Consider the following 16,192-nt stretch of genomic DNA (forward strand, 5'->3'; position numbering starts at 1 on the left):
CGAGAGGACTTTGGCGGGAGGAGGGACGGGGGAGCCACCCAGCAGCCCGAGTCGCCCCGAGCGCGAGACCCCTGAGACGGCTGCTGATTGGCTGACGATGGCGCAGGTGGTGGGCGCGCGGGAGACCGGTGGCTTCTCTCCTCTTTCCCCCTCCAACGATTCCACCCCCCTCCCTTCGCCAGCGGCCGTTATTTCGCGCGCACGCGCACAAGGCTGCCGTCGTTGCTAAGCGGGAGAATGGGGGAGCGCGCGTCGGGGGCACGGACAGGGCGGGGCTAATCCCTGAGCGCGCGCCCGCCTAACGGTTGCGCTCAAGCTTCGACTTTCGCTTTTTGCATCCTGCAGGCCACCGTCCTCCTCGCCCCGCTCCAGAGGTTTATTTACAATCCTGCGCTGAGTGGGTCCCCGAAGATGGCGCCCAGCGGAGCCGTCGGCCGCACTGGCGGCCCACCCCGGGGCGGTCACATCCCGGTCCCGCCCCCGCAGCCCCAAAATTCAGGCGGAAGCACCAGAGCCAAAACTGTATTTACACAACACGGGCTTATACAAGGATTTAAAAAGGCGGAGTGAGGAAACGGCGGTCAAGACGGGTCACAGCGCTGGCCGGCGGCGAGACCCAGGATGTTCGCCTGCAACACAGGAAGGAGGGTGGGGACAGCGATGTTAGAAGGCCGCGGTGTGCAGAACAGGCAAAGGAGGGGCAGGGCTGTGACCTCACCTTCAAGAAGGACTCCATCTGTTTCCCTGTTATGCCCTCCACGCGTTCCAGGTCCTCCACCTGGCGGGACAGGATCGGTAGGAGATGGTGTCTCGGGGGTGCCTGGTCTCCCCCATTCCCCACCCTCCCCCAGTCCTCAGGGGGCTGTTACCTGGCTGAAGGGGCCGTGGAGCTCCCGCCAGCCCACGATGAGCTGGGCCTTCTTCGGGCCAATGCGCTGAAGACTGCGGAGATCCCGGGCTGAGCCTTCGTTCAGCAGATCCAATATTTTTTTGCGCCCATGAGCCAAAAGCTCCGGGCTGATCTGTAGCTCCCAGCAGTCCTCTGCCTTCTCCTCAGGCTCTGAGGCATCCAGGGACTCCAGCTGGGAGGCAAAGGGAGGTGAGTGACTTGCACGGCAGCCAAGTGCTTAGGGCTCCTCTGCCAAGACTAGCCCAGCACCAGCTACCTCCCCACGCTCCAGCCTCTTCCTCTCCTCAAGTGTCCCCAAAATCCTGCCCTTAGGTCACTCTGGGTTAATTCTCGTTATGCTACTAGTGAAAGAGAGGTACTACTTAGTACCAAGTAGTAGCACCTTTCTCATGGAGTTACTGTGGCGGTCAAGTGTGTTAATGAATGTAAAGCACAAAATAAGCTATTAAATCTGGTCTCTCATCTCTAAAAAGGAAATAAGCTCTTTCAGAAGTACATGGGAGAATGTAATATGAATAAATGATACCTCCCTCAACCATCTGTTTTTCGGTAGTTGTAGTGGTGTTCAATTCTGGGCATGCTGGTGCGCGCGCATGTGTGTGGTTTCATTCTTGAGTGTTTAGGTCATCGTTCCCTAAGTCTTCCGTCTTAAGCTTGTAGATGGCAGAAGTCAAGCTACACAGTGGACCTAGTTAAGTACCTACTGAGAGTAGCTATCAGGAAGGGAACACCCGCTCTGCTAGGTACATCCACATCACTGCCTTTCACGCTAAATGCCCTGCAAGGAGCCATCCATCGCCACATTCCAGGGGTAAGCAAGTTGAGGCCTGTAAATAGCTGGCGGCCATCACCCAGTGGGTTAACCCCAAGGCCAATGCTCCTCCCCCTAGAGCCTACTCCCCCTTACTTCTGGGGTCCAGGTGTAGCCTAAGCCCCCAGCTACTTTCACCTTTCTCTTCCGGCCTTTATTCTTCAGGATATGGATCTCGGCATTTGGGGATGCTGCCTGCTCTTGAACTGAAAGCAGGAATTGATAATTGGAGTCAGGGCAGAGGCTACTTTTCATCCTCCCTGGTAGCCCCTCAGTTCTTCCACTTCTGATTCCCCAGTTCCCCTCCACCATGAGTTAACCTGTTGCGTCTCCACATGACCTTTTTTATACCTGTATTTGAAGTATCTCAGTCAGTCCTGCATTTTCATCAACTCTCTACTTGTCTGTCCATCCCACTGTACTAAACACCTGAGGGCAGAGCACCCCCAATGCTGCCTCAGAGCCTCCTCAGCCCTCCCTGGGACTGGCATATGATGGGAGAACATGAATGACATGGAGACAGCTGCTCCTAACACCTCCTCCCTTATGGGATCTCAGCTGCCTTGGCACCCCCAGCCCCTGGAGTCAAACTTACTTAGCTGTAGGGGCATCACCACAGCCTTTTTCAGGGGCTTTGCCACTGTGACTGTGCGATGCAAAAGGGGCCGGAGCATTGGGGGATAATGGTTCTCCTTTTCCTTTGAGTCTTCAGCCTTTTGGGCCAACACCTTGGCCTCCAGTTCTTTTTGCTTCATCTTAAGCCTCTGTTGGAAAGGATCAGGGAGATGTGATAACCCAGACCCAACTCCAGGGCAGCCTGAAAGGCAGTGGGTTACCAGGGTGTATATGCAAGGCTGAGGCCCCAGGGGGCAGAGCTAGGACCAATGGGAGAAGTTACCAGGAGTCAGGTGAAGCCTACCATAATTAAGGGCTTTCTGTGATCAGGGGGCTACTCAGAGGTGGAACAAGCCTCTTGCAGATATTGAAGGGAAAGGCTCTTCAAACAGAGAGTCCTCAATTAATTGAGCTGGGTTTTAGGAAATGTAATGTTTAACATTTGTTGCTTTTACTTTGAACTTTTTCTTCTCACCCCCTCACATCTGATCTCAATTGTATGTCAAAAGTTCAGCCACGTTAAGGACATTCAGGCAGAAGCTGGAGAACTTCCAGTGTTGGGAGAAAACTGGACTCTCCCAGTCCAGCCTGTGTCCTTCCCTGTCACAATGATTGCTTCTCAAGGCCAATAGGAATCCAGCTCCCACCTCCCTCCAACACCTACCTCAATCTCCAGGTCCTTCTCTTCCACTGTCTTCATGAGCACCATCCGCTCTCGCTTTGGAGTACTCAACAGAGGGGCCCCCTGGCTCCCTTGGGAGGCCAGCAGATGGTCCAAGCTCAGGAGGCGCTCCAGCATGGCCGGGTCCATGCTGCTTAGCTTCTGTAGGGGGCTGAGCAGACAAAGAAGTTGCTCTTCACCTACCTCCTCCCTCATCACCTTCTACAGCAGCAGGACTCCCCTCACACCTTAACTTGGTATATCCTGTAGTTCCAGAATGTTAACTTGCTAGGTATCTAGTTTCTCTAGGTGCAATGTCTTCATCAGGTAAAGTGACTTCTCAGGGATGCCAGGATATCAGGCACACATTCAAGTGCCAGGTAGTAGAGATCTAAGACACTATCCAGCCCTGGAAGCACTCTGTCTACTGAAGAAATCAAGAGACCATGATAAGGTGACAGGGCAGTGCCTGTCCATTTGGAGTAGTTAGGGAAAACATTACAGAGAATGCCATCTTCAGCAGGGCTTTGAAAGCCACTGAAGACGTCAGCTGCCAAGCCTGTATCCTGTGGGCAGCAGCAAAGGCCTGTTCAAGCCGAGTCCTGACTGACTCTGAGCATGGTGAGTTTTTTTTTTTATTGAGATGGAGTCTCACTCTGTCACCCAGGCTGCAGTGCAATGGTGAGATCTCAGCTCACTGTAACCTCCCCTCCCGGGTTCAAGCTATTCTCATGTCTCAGCCTCCCAAGTAGCTAGGATTACAGGCACCCGCCACCATGCCCGGCTAATTTTTGTATTTTTAGTAGAGACGGGGTTTTGCCATGTTGGTTAGGTTGGCCTCTAACTCCTGACCTCAGGTGATCCACCTGCCTCAGCCTCCCAAAGTGCTGGGATTACAGGTGTGAGCCACCGTGCCCAGGCAGCAATGTCTAACATTCATTTCTTTTGCCTGGAATCTTGCCCCACACCTCCTCACATCTATATCAATGATCTTTCCAGGTCAGTTTGATGCCACCTTTCCATGACACCTAGCTTGACAGTGCATCTTCCTCCCTACACTGTGAACTGGCTCCTGGAGGACAGGGATGCTCCCATGCTTTCCATACCAGTGCCATGGAAAAACAGGACCAGAACATATGTGGGCAAACACTAGAAGCCATCTCTTCTTTCTTGGTTCACAGCAGTAGCAGCTACTCTGTCCCGATTCTGCATTTTCCACCTGGCCTCACATACTGATGTTCCTCTCTGACTTCCTCTCCTATGAGCCCCCCAAGCTCTGGGTCTGCTGGGTTTGATGTGCCCATCTCTGAGCTTTCCCTTTCTCAGAGTGCCATCTGGCAGAGAGCTTACCTGTGCACATTTCTGGGTCTGTGGACACAGGAGAGGGGACTCTTGACAGATGATTTAGGAAAGACAAGACTGAGAGATGGGGTCATGAGTGCCTAAGCATCTTCTTGTGTGGCATCTTCCTTAACTACAGAAGCCCCCTGGGACAGAGTAGGCACTAACCTCTGGCCTCCTCAAGTCACTCTGTTCAGTAGTTCCCAGGCTTTATTTGGGCTAGGGGTAGGAACACAGAGCCAAGTTAAAACTGCTACTGGCTCCTGGATGGTGGAAGGGACAGCACAGGGGCTAAGTGGCCAGACACAGAAAGCAAGACCCCTGAACTGCGATGACCTGAGGACTAGTATACACTGGGCCATGAGGTGGGGTGATTGGAGTTAGGGAAGGAGGCCACATATACAAAGGACTTAATTAAGAGGTTCTGTCTGGATCGAGGGCAGAAGCAGTTAGGACAGCAGCTGGCTCCCCAAGCTGTGCCCTGACACACAGACCAGGTGGTCTCAGAGGGACAGCTCTTCCAAGTCTCCTTTGCTTTGCTTTCATCCTCTGGACCTGAAAGATCTGATCCAGATCACTCCTTGAACCGGAAGCAAAAATGCTCATCCTTGAAACTGCTGGCCCCAAGTGAGAAGTTTTGCTGAGGGCTAAAGAGGTTGGAAAATTGAAAGGATCCCCAGGAGGAGGCCTCCTTAGGTCCCCAAGGAAGCAGCACTGAGGAGACACTGATCTTAGCGTTTTAGTGATTCAATGGAGTAGAATTTGGGGTGAATTAATTTATTTGTTTGAGACAGACTCTCGCTCTGTCACCCAGGCTGGAGTGCAGTGGCCGCAATCTCAGTTCACTGCAACCTCCACTTCCCGGGTTCAAGTGGTTCTCCTGCCTCAGCCTCCTGAGTAGCTGGAATTACAGGCACATGCCACCACACCTGGCTAATTTTTGTATTTTTTTTTTTTTGTAGAGATGGGGTTTCACCATGTTGACCAGGCTATTCTCAAACTCCTGACCTCAGGTGATCCAGGCGCCTTGGCCTCCCAAAGTGCTGGGATTACAGGCATGAGCCACTGTGCTCGGCCTAGGGTGATTTTAATGGGAGAGGAACAAGATCACAGCTGTCTCTGCTGAAGGATCTGACAGGCTAAACCCGTTGCAGCTCTGCTGCTAAGCCACACATCAGGAAGAGAATTCACCCAAGGCCCCACTGCTCACCTGAGTTTCTGTGAGTCAGAGGCTGGAGCGGCCATGGGCTCAGGACTCCCGATCTCCTCTTCCTCAGGGCCTCGGGCTCTCTTTGCCTCTGGTGGACCAAGTAATTCTTTCTGAGACAGCTTAACAGGTGCCAAGACTAGATGATTGGAGGATGGGGTGAAGAGAGGGATGGGGGTGGTCATCCTCTGTGCTGATGCTTGGTGGCTTCAACAAACTCCCTAATTTGCGGACCCAGCCTTTCCACTCCTGCCTCCCCTAGTCCTCACCGGGAGGCTGCAGGCTTTCATTGGTAAAAGGCCGGTTGATCACCTCCTTAGATCTGGCAGCGAAGTTGAGTGCGGAGACTGTGTCTAGGTAGAAGCGTCTCTCAGGGGCAATGTTGGCAATAAGGATGCTGTGAGCTGAGCCACCCAGAGAGTCCTGAGGGTGGGACCAGGCAGTGGGTGGGTCAGAAGCCCAGCCTTTCTGTGCCTTGACTGCTACTCCCCACCCACCAGCAGACCTGACAACCTCCTTCTGCAGCCCCTTCTTCCCCGAGACAGGTAGGCCTGACCTGCAGTAGGCGAGTGAGCTTGCTATCTCGATAAGGTACACGAGGAAGGCCCTGATTCAGCGCATCCACCACCTTGCCCAGGACAAACAGGGAGGTGTTGATGGCTCCACTCTCTTTTAGCCGAAGGCCCTTGTTGCCTGTGCGACGATTGTCCTCTGACCCAGCCAAGTCAATCAGGTAGAGTTTTCCCTCTCGCTGGCGAAATGGGGCCAAACGTTCCCGCTGGTCCACCTGGGGGTAAGAACAAAAATCTTGTGCTTAGCTCAGGCTCCTGGGCCTTCCCAGATCCTAACCCCAGTTTGCGGCTTCACCTTGACGAGGAGCACAGCATGACTGCGGGAGGAGCGCTGGTTGAGCCGGGTGGCACCTACAGTCCGGTTTCGACTGGCTGGCAGGAAGTGCCGCTCAAAATCAGCAAAGCTAGTGATGGGCTTCTGCGTGAGGCCCGGAATCAGGATGTTCCCCCGGGAGTCTTCTCGGATCACCAGGTCTCCTGATGCAGGGTCCAGGAGGTCTAATACCTGTGTAAGCAGTGAGGGGGAAGAGCGATTCTCCATGCAGAGACTGCTGCTTCCTAGGAATCAGTTTCCTTTCTCTGCTCTATTCTTGGAGTTGTACCTTCTGCTACCCTAGCCTTTGTCTTTCTAGGTCTCCACCTTACCTCCCTGCTAGAGTAGAGCTTCACATTCTAGAACTGGGTCTTTCTTTGACCCTTTGTTGCTCCTCTCCCAACCAGCGCGGGGCCTCACCTTCTCCTGGTAGATCTCTAAGTAGGACATGGTGACAGAGAGGGCCCATGGCCGGCCCTCGGTGCCCTCCTCCCTTGTGAGCTGCAGGAGGTCCATGAGAGCCCGTGGGATAACCCCAGGTTGCTCTGGGCTGCCCAGCATTGTGTGTGTCTTCCCTGGGGAGAGAGAAGAGAAAGCTGTGAGGTTTTCCTCCCTGTTTCCCCAACCCTTTCTGACCCATAGCTGTTCCTTCTCTGGCTCCCTCACCAGCTCCTGTGGGTCCATAGGCAAGCACACTGGCATTCTGCCCTTCTAGCAAGTGCCTTAGGATGGGCTGCACTGAACCTATATAGATGTCCTGCTGAGTACTCCTCTCCCCATAGAAGGCATCAAACCTGCAGGAAGAAAGAAAGAAATTAGCATGTGTGTGTGTGTGGAAGGGGTGGAGTGGGATGGGGGTGGGCAAGGAATTCTACTCTCATCCGGACCTTGGATTTAAGAGAATATCTCTGTCCCCTTCCTCATACAAAGACCTTAAAAAGCATCCACCTAACACCTACTCCATCCTCATCTCTCTATTGGTGTTAGGAATAAACAGATAGAGCCCATATCTCTGCTCTTGGAGTTTTACAATCTGGTAGGATACACAGATATACACACTTTGCTGTGATTTAGGAAAAGAAAATGAGAATATACTCTCTAAGGAGTAACTGATTCTGCTCAAGGAAGGAAGATTTTGACCAAAGAGAAAGAAATTCTAAGAATCAGGAATAGTACAAAAGCAAGACTTCCCAATCTTTTTCACATGGTCACATGTATTTTACACCATAATGAGGAAAATAAAGGATGCTGCTTACAACTGGACTAGACTCCACATACCAATCACACATTCATGCATTCTGGTGGAGAAGCTGCAGCTTAGGCCACAGCAGGGAGTGTAGTATATGTTGAGGGAATGAAGCTGGAAAGAAACGAAGCCAGATTGTGAAGGGCCTAGTATGGGAGCTAGCAAACTTCTGCAAAAAGGCAGATTGTATATATTTTAGGCTTTGTGGGCCATGTGTTCCTTTTACAACTACTCAACTCTGCCACTGTAGTCAGAAAGCAGCTATAGACAATATGTAAATAAACGATAAAACTTTATGTACTATAAAAAAAATCTTATTCCTGATCAGATTTGACCTGCAGGCCATGGTTTGCCACCCTCGGCCTAGAAAAACAGCCAAATAGTTTGAACTTTAAATCCCAGTGGGATTATAAAGTAGCTGCCCTTCTGAGTTCTGTCCCCAAATCTGGGTGATCTTCTCTGACACTACCCAGCTGCAGCTTGGGTAGGTAGGTTGGCTGGCTGGTCTGTGTTTCCCCAAGTCTCCCCATATGTCCCCCAGCCTCTACTTGGGGCTCACCCTCGCTGCTCCACCCTCTTTGTGCACAGTAACTATGTCTGATTCAGCCTCTCCTCTTTCCCTATAGTATCCTAGAGAAGGCCCATCATGGGGAGTACCTGTGAACATTTCCTAAGTGAACAGTGAAGGCTCAGGGAACAAAGCAGTGCCAAGGAGGGAGCAAGGATCCCAGGGAGGCAGGTCAGAGAAACTCTCTGGGGAAGTGATAACATGAGCAGACCTAGGAGAAGGAGGTGATGGCATGAGGGAAGAGGAGGGACCTTACTGGTATTTGAGAGTCTCCTGGTGATTCCTCCAGTTAGCAATCTCTAGAGAGCAGCTGTCCATGCCCCGCACACAAGGGGGATCACTTGTTCCAGCTGTTCTATCCACAAATGGCCGCAGTCGCACAGCCACCCTTACGCGAGCTGGAGGTGGGCGACGACCAGCTCCTATTTTGCTTAGTCGACAGCGACCAGCTCCTGGAGGAGAGAAGATCACTTTTAGGCATGAAGTACGGTGGTAGCAGAAGAAGCAGGGACCAACTTTTCTGGGACGGCTGGGGACCACAGCTCATGTTGAAGAAGCTCTTTCTGCCCTGGTCATGTTGTGGATACCCCTAAGCGTGGCCTCAGTGCTTTCCCTGCTCTACAAGCAGGTCCAGTGGGGTGGACAGCAGGCTTCTCAGACTGTAATGTATATACAAATAATCTGGAGGATCTTATGAAAATGCGAATTTGGTCTCAGTCTCCCTGGGGTGATGCCCGAGGTTTTGCATTTCTAACAAGCTCCCAGGTGATGCTGAGCACTTAAAAAAAAAAAGAGAGAGAGAGTCCCAGACTTGTCTTCAACTCCAGGGCTCCAGCAATCCTCCCCTGTTAGCTTCCCAAAGTGCGGGGATTACAGGCAGAAGCCACCATGCCTGGCCCAGGACATGTTTTGAATTGCCAAGGCTGAAGTAGACCAGCACCTCACAGGGTTGTTCTAAGGATTAAAAGGGTTGACATCTGACCAAAACCTAAACCAGACAGCGAACTGCCAGACTTCTCTGTGTTTTTTTTTTTTTTTTGGTGGTTGGGGGGCAGAGTCTTGCTCTGTCACCCCAGGCTGGAGTGCAGTGGCATGACTGCACTCCAGCTCACTGCAACCTCTGCCTCCCGGGTTCAAGCAATCCTCCCACCTCTGACTCCCAAGTAGAGCTGGGATTATAGGCGCCCATCACCATGCCTGGCTAGTTTTTGTATTTTCAGTAGAAACAGTTTTCACTATGTTGGCCAAGCTGGTCTCGAATTCCTGACCTCGAGTGATCTGCCCACCTCTGCCTCCGAAAGTCCTGGGATTACAGGCTGAACCACCACAGCCAGCCCGTGCCTCCATTTCTTAACTGGGGTTTCTAATATGTACTGAGATGTATGTATACCCACAGACCCCGCCCCCCCGCCACCCTGCAAACTGTTAATGATGATCTTCTCTTGATGGGGAATTATGTGGGTTCTGTAAAAACCACTGACAGAGTCGGGCGCAGTGGCTCATGCCTGTAATCCTAGCACTTAGAGAGGCCGAGGTGGGTGGATCACCTTAGGTCAGGAGTTCACGACCAGCCTGGCCATCATGGTGAAACCCTTCTTTTTAAAAAAAATACAAAAAACAAAAAAACAACCACTGACTACAATTCTTCTCTCATGTAAACTTACCCCTGAATTTCCTTCAGATGATTAAATCAAGTCTTTTTTTAAAAAAAAAAAAAAAAAAATCAAGTCTTTTTTTAAGAATTGGCAACTGAATTATTTTTATCATCCGAAAACACAATGAAGATAAAACTTAAAAAGAAAAGTCCTCTATTTTTGTGAGGATTAAATGAGCTGAAAACATCTAAGGAGAGTATTACTCTATTTTACGTTGGAGGATAACATACTGTAGCTAACGGTGGAATTCAAACCTAGATCTCTTCCCCTCTAAAAATCTGCTTTTGGTAGGCTGCCGTATTGCTTCCCTATTATGTAACAACTGGGAAAGCTCCCGGCAGCTCTCTCTCTTCCTTGCTGGTGGTAGCAGCTGGTTGCTGAGAGCCATAGGTCTCGAAGAAGGCAAAAGACTGGCTGGCATACATAACCAACACAGAAACAGCAAGACAAAAGGCAGACAGATGACCCCTAGAAAGAATCTTATATCTAAGTAAGGCATGCCCATAAGCAGATGGCCTGTTTCAAAAATTGAACCTCCATTCCTTCATCTGATAAATGGGGCTACCAATACCATTTCTCACATTATGGTTGTAAAGCGCTTGCACATCTAGTTCTCATCTCTTCCTCATGGCAATCCCGAAAGGAGCAAGCAGGTAAAAACTTGCAGATGCACGTGTGCAGATAGAAAATTGAGGTCCACTGACTTGTCAAAAATGTGTGAAGGACCCTCCTCTGCCTGCTTTCACAGGATGTTCTGGGAGAACCCAGAAAGATGGCAGATGTAGAAGCACAGTGATCAATCTAAGGGGAAGGAAGTCAGTGCTGAGCTAGAGTGTAGACTCTGCTGAGACAGAACTGGACTTTAATTCCAGCTCTGACATTTATTAGCTTGTGACCTTGGACCTTGATTTCCTTGTCTGTAAAATAAGGTTGGGAGTGGGCCTTAGAGGGGCTTTTTGAAAATTTGGCTGGGCGCAGTGGTTCACACCTGTAACGCTAGCACTTTGGGAGGCCAAGGCGGGCAGATCACCTGAGGTCAGGAGTTCGAGATCAGCCTGGCCAACATGGTGAAATCCCACCTCTACTAAAAATACAAAAAAAAAACAAAAAAAAACTAGCTGCCCGTAATCCCAGCTAGTTGGGAGGCTGAGGCACGAGAATTGTTTGAATGTGGGAGACAGAGGTTGCAGTGAGCTGAGATCATGCCATTGCACTCCAGCCTGGGTGACAGAGCAAGACTTTGTCTCAAAAAAAAAAAAAAAATTAAAATAAGTAGCAGGTAAAGTGGCAGCACAGTGACTAGCACATAGTAGGTAGGTTCATTATTTAAGGTAAATTAGCCTGAGTTCAAATCCCAGCTCTGCCACTTATAGCTAAGTAGCCTAAGGAAATCATTTTCCACCCCAGTGCCTCAATTTCCTTACCTACAAAATGGGAATAAATAAAAATAGCTCCTTGTTAGGTTGTTAGGAGAGTAACTAAGGTTATTCATGTAAAAGTACTTAGAACATTGGTAAAAGGCCAGTAAGTACCTTTTTTTTTGAGATGGAGTTTCCGCTCTTGTTGCCCAGGCTGGAGCGCAATGGCATGATCTCGGCTCACTGCAATCTCCACCTCTCGGGTTCAAGTTATTCTCCTGCCTCAGCCTCCCAAGCAGCTGGGATTAGAGGTGCCCGCCACCATGCCCAGCTAATTTTTTGTATTTTTAGTAGAAACAGGGTTTCACCATGTTAGCCAGGCTGGTCTTGAACTCCTGTCCTCAGATATCTGCCTGCCTCGGCCTCCCAAAGTGCTGGGATTACAGGCGTGAGCCACCATGCCCAGTGTAGAAACTGCTTTTTAATGTCCATCTCCCATTTTCCAGATGAGGAAACCTCAGCATAGAGGGGTTAGCTGACTTGCCCAGGGTCATCAGCTAGTGAGTGACAGCTTCAAAAGAAGATCTAACTCCAAAGTGCCCCAGCGGCCCTCAGAGTCCTCCTCACCCCCCTCATCTTTGCATCCCCAGGGGACCTGTAGTCAGAGCCAAATTCTACCGACTAGCCTGTGTGACTTTAGGAAGCTTATTTTATCACTGCAAGCCTCCATTTCTCTTTAATTACAGTGTCTACCCCCATTAAGAATGTGAGGATTCAAAGTAATAATGAACATACAATGTTTAGCACAGTGCCTGGCAGCAAGTGCTCAGTCCTTAGCTGTTGTTATTATTATACCCTTTCTCTTGCTCCCCACTCCTCAATCCTGCAACTTGCTTCTGCCCTCACTATTCAGCAGGGTCACCTATGACCTCCCTACTGCTAGATCCAGTAGGCACACTCAGCCTCAATCCTGTTGGACCTCCCAGAAGCATGCGGTGCTCTTGGGAAACACCCTTTTCCCTTCATTTCCACGCCCCCGACTTTCCTGGTTGTCTTACTGTTCTAGCTCTGTTCACTCCTCAGTTCTGCCAGTCTTCAGGGCTTTTCCTAGGCTTTGTCTATCCTTTCTCTAGACCAGCGTTTCTCAGATTCAGCACTACTGACATTTCGGGCTGGCTAATTCCTGCTATGGGGCTGTCCTGTGCATTTAGACTGTTAGCACACGCCTACTAGATGCCAGTGGCATTCTCCACCCTCACCCTCAAGTTGTAACAACTAAAAATGTCTCCAGACATATCCAAATGTCCTGTGAGGGACAAAGTTGTCCCCAGCTGAGACCACTCAGACTCATTTCATGGACAGGTCACCCACTCTCTTGGCTTCAGTACCAACTTACAGCTGATGAGTCCTATTCAAGCTCTGCACAAGAGCTCTCAACTGCAGACCCACGTTCGCAGCAACTGCCCTAGCAGCTCCTCTTAAACTCTACTTGTCCTAAACTGAACTCTCCTTCCCCATCTCTCTGCAACCTTCCCATCGTTTTATCTCTGATATAAACGAATAGCACCAACCCCAAAAGGGGGAGTCTTTAACTCCAACGTCTCTTACCTCCCACATTGGTTCATCATTAACATCCATCAAGCCTGTCTTTTTAAATCTCTCTTGAACAAGTCCAATTCTCTCCATTCCCACTGCACAACCTCTGCCCAAGGTCATGGTCTTTACAGCCTTCCTTGCTGATGGTAGCAAGGTGTCTCCCTGCCCAATAGTCATTCCCTCCGTATCCTTACTTGCAGTCTAAGTTAACAGTCATGATGAATTTCCTTCAGTTCCTACAAAACACCAAGTTCTCTGGCACCTTTGGGTTTTGTCCATATTAATCTCTCTCCCTAGAATATCTGCATTGCTCCCCACCCCACCCTGGAATGACTGAGGTAAACACATCTTAATTCCTCGTAAAAAACAAAACCAAAACTCTCCCCTGGTAGACACTAAGGCTTTATCAGGTGCACCCACAGCTCTTGTTAGCTCCTCCATAAGCACTTGTCATATCCCACTATTGTGTGTTTGTCACTTTCTCCACTTGACTGCCAACTCTGAGAACAATCATCTATCCCGCTCACCTTTCTATCCCCAATACTGGCGCAGAGTAGGCCCTCAGCAAATCTTTATTTGCTGAACAAATTAAGATTTGCTGAATAAACTACTAATCACTGGCTTGTTCACTTCCATCATGAAAGTGGTTCGCCGCCTTTTCTGCCCCAGAGCTCACAGTCCAGGGGAGGAGGGCCACAGGTAAACAACTGTTTATGGCACAAGAGTCTAGCCCTTTCACGATAAAAGCAACCTTGTTGGACCAGGCTAGCACTTATTTCTAATTTTCCCTTCTTCCACAATTCCTAAATTTCATTCACTCTTCTCCCTTTTATTGATGAGGAAATTGAGCTGAGAGAGCATCTTTGGCCTCTTTTACACCATAAATAAGAAAATACTTGCTGTTCTTGTCTTCTTAGTCAAGGCCTGGCAAACTCCTATCCAACCTTTGAAACCCATCTCAAGTATCACTCCCTTAATGAAGCCCTCTCAGAATACCCAAGGGTTTACTTCAGATTCCACACACTCAGTTTATACACATCTCTCATTGTTTCGTATTACATCTGGTTATGTGACACTCTATTGAAATAGATTGTAAGTTCCTCTAGGAAGGGACATTATTCATTCAGGCATTTTCATATCTACCATGCACCAGACACAATGCATCTTGAAAGGGTAAGGGGAGAGTGTGCTCAGCCAGCAGGGATGGCATGTACTTGGGCATAATGATTAAGAGCAGAGGCTCTAGACTTAGACTCCTTGAGAGCAAATTCAGGCCCCAATGTTTACTAGTTGTGTTAACTCTAAACAAACTATTTAACAACAGTTTCCTCACGTGTAAAACAAAGACAATAATAGTAACAACCTTATATAGCATTGTGCGGACAATAAATGGTTCATCACCATAAATTGCCTACAGCTGTGCCTCGTACACAGCACGGACTTTATAGGTGTAAGGCATTCTCCTAAATGTCTGTTTCCTCACGAGGCTAACAAGGGCTCCAATAAATTACTATGACGCCCACCATCATCACTGACCAGGACTCAGTCTCCGGGGTTAGAGGCGCATGTAAACAAATACTCACATACAAGATTTTGGGTGTCCTAACAGCCTTTAAATAGCATTCACTTCCACGCCAGAGTGAAAGGAAACTTTAGTCCCTTATTTCCCTTTTCTGTGATCGCAGAGCATCTTACGCTGTCAATTCAAACCCAGCTGCAGTTGGTCTACCCTCAGTCCGCCCTCCGGCATCTCTCAGGGAAGTCTCTGCACCCAAACACCATGTCCCATACAGAACCCTTCCCAAAACACGCCTCCAGCTCCCTTCTCGTTCTCGTGGTTAGAGCGTCCGCCACTCTTCTCTCGCTTATTCAGGTAATCTCCAGGGATGAGGCCGCGACCCCCATTTCACAGACGAAGAAACCGAAGCTCACAAAGTAAAAGTGCGTGGGGTTCAAGCCAAGAGCCTGGGCTGAAGACCTGCGTCTACTGACCCGAGGAGAAAGCAGGAAACAGGGAGAACGCAGGAGCCGGGTGGGCCGACCGGCTCGAGATCCCACACTCCACCGTCTCCCTCTCCCCGCCCCCACGCCATGGCGGCCTCTCCGCGACAACCCGCGGAGCCTAGACCACACTCCGACGCATGACCCCCACTAAGGTCCAGACGTCGGTGCCCGCCTTGCCCAGGCCGGCCTCAAGTACCTGAGGTCGCCGTCGCTGCCGCCATCTCGCGTCGCCTCTGAAGCGTCGAGACCCCTGTGGCCATTCCACGCCCTTCTTGGGCCCGCTTCTCCCATTCGAATTTCCCGGTGCCCCGCCCCCTCCCCAGGCTCCACCAATGATGGCTACGCACCGCCGGAAGCTCCTGCCTGTGGCTCGCGATTATCCCGCCCCCCAGCGCCGGCCTCCAGGTCTCCAAGGGTCAGGACGCATGCGCGCGCGTGGGCCGCGCAGCCGTTGACGGCTAGACGCGCGCTGCGGTACAGACCCCGATGCGGAGTCGTTGGCGATGGTGGCCGTTGGGGGAGCTGCTGAGCGCCGCCCGGCACTGGGCTCCCTTTCCCTTCACTTTCTGCAGTTTCTTGCCTCCGTGGGTGCTTGGCTTGTCTGCGGAGTCAGGGTCGTTGGGTGGATCTGTCCACACAACGGGGCTGTCACGTCTGGTCGGTTCCGTAGATCTGGGCCACAGGGGCTGGATTGTGGGCAGTCACGTTGCGCATGCTGCCTGCTGGGCCCAAGGCCACTGTAGGTCCCCTCGCCGTGTATGTCAGCCCAGGAGAGCAGCTTGGATCCTGCCTTTATAACTTGGCATTCAGCACGTCGGCGAAGTATGGAAAACACTTGGTCTGTGACTCAATCCCCCTCACCCACGGTTCCAGTTCCCAGTACTTAAGGGTACAGCGGTCCGTTGAGTAGCTCCTGTCCCTTCTGTAAGGTTGGCCAGGGACGATCATTCCACCTTTGAGCCCCAATAGGTAGGGCCCTTGTTTAGACATTGTGTTCCACTCTACTGAACAACAAAGCAAAACACAGGCCGGGCGCGATGGCTCAGTCCTGTAATCCCAGCTACTCCGGAGGCTGAGGCAGGAGAATCGCTTGAATCTGGGAGGTGAATGTTGCAGTGAGCCAAGATTGCACCATTGCACTCCAGCCTGGTGACAGAGTAAGACTGTTTCTGAAATGTTTCCCTTGGGATCCCACTACAGTCTTTAAAAATGAGGTCTCCAAAGATGTTTTGTGTATATGAGGGTTTTTGGTTTTTTTGTTTGTTTTTGAGACAGAGTTTCACTCCCTTCTCCCAGGCTAGAGTGCAGTGGCACCATCTTGGTTCACTGAAACCT

The 16,192-nt window shown here is 50.5% G+C and overlaps 1 protein-coding gene across 2 annotated transcripts; it reads right to left on the reverse strand.

Annotated features, from left to right (window-relative positions):
* Positions 1 to 506: 506 nt before the first annotated feature.
* Positions 507 to 15,155, reverse strand: KIF22 (kinesin family member 22). 2 transcript variants are annotated; one of them, XM_012464513.2, is made up of 14 exons: positions 15,054 to 15,155; positions 8,501 to 8,696; positions 7,097 to 7,224; positions 6,851 to 7,005; positions 6,413 to 6,622; positions 6,102 to 6,332; positions 5,815 to 5,968; positions 5,549 to 5,684; positions 3,001 to 3,169; positions 2,317 to 2,485; positions 1,860 to 1,927; positions 870 to 1,082; positions 719 to 778; positions 507 to 629 (listed from the first exon to the last, which is right to left on the reverse strand). In XM_012464513.2, exons 1-14 carry the CDS (start codon positions 15,115 to 15,117, stop codon positions 582 to 584), a joined length of 2,001 nt encoding a protein of 666 aa, XP_012319936.2. In that variant the 5' UTR covers positions 15,118 to 15,155; the 3' UTR covers positions 507 to 581. The 2 variants fall into 2 exon arrangements, with proteins under 2 accessions (XP_012319936.2, XP_012319935.2); XM_012464512.2 differs by having other exon boundaries at positions 507 to 778.
* Positions 15,156 to 16,192: the final 1,037 nt, after the last annotated feature.

The sequence above is a fragment of the Aotus nancymaae genome, unplaced genomic scaffold (genome assembly GCF_030222135.1).
Source record: "Aotus nancymaae isolate 86718 unplaced genomic scaffold, 86718_ANA_hifiasm-v0.15.2.pri h1tg000049l, whole genome shotgun sequence".
NCBI lineage: Eukaryota > Metazoa > Chordata > Mammalia > Primates > Aotidae > Aotus > Aotus nancymaae.

What these genes read in the sequence shown, in the direction of transcription:
- KIF22 (XM_012464512.2), bottom strand. Translation starts at nt 15,117, where the DNA reads ATGGCCACAGGGGTCTCGACGCTTCAGAGGCGACGCGAGATGGCGGCA. An exon ending in CAGGAGACTCTCAAATACCA is followed by an intron (nt 7,225 to 8,500) that starts GTAAGGTCCCTC and finishes TTCTTCCTGCAG; the next exon opens with GTTTGATGCCTTCTATGGGG. An exon ending in GGTGATGCCCCTACAGCTAA is followed by an intron (nt 1,928 to 2,316) that starts GTAAGTTTGACT and finishes TCCTGCTTTCAG; the next exon opens with TTCAAGAGCAGGCAGCATCC.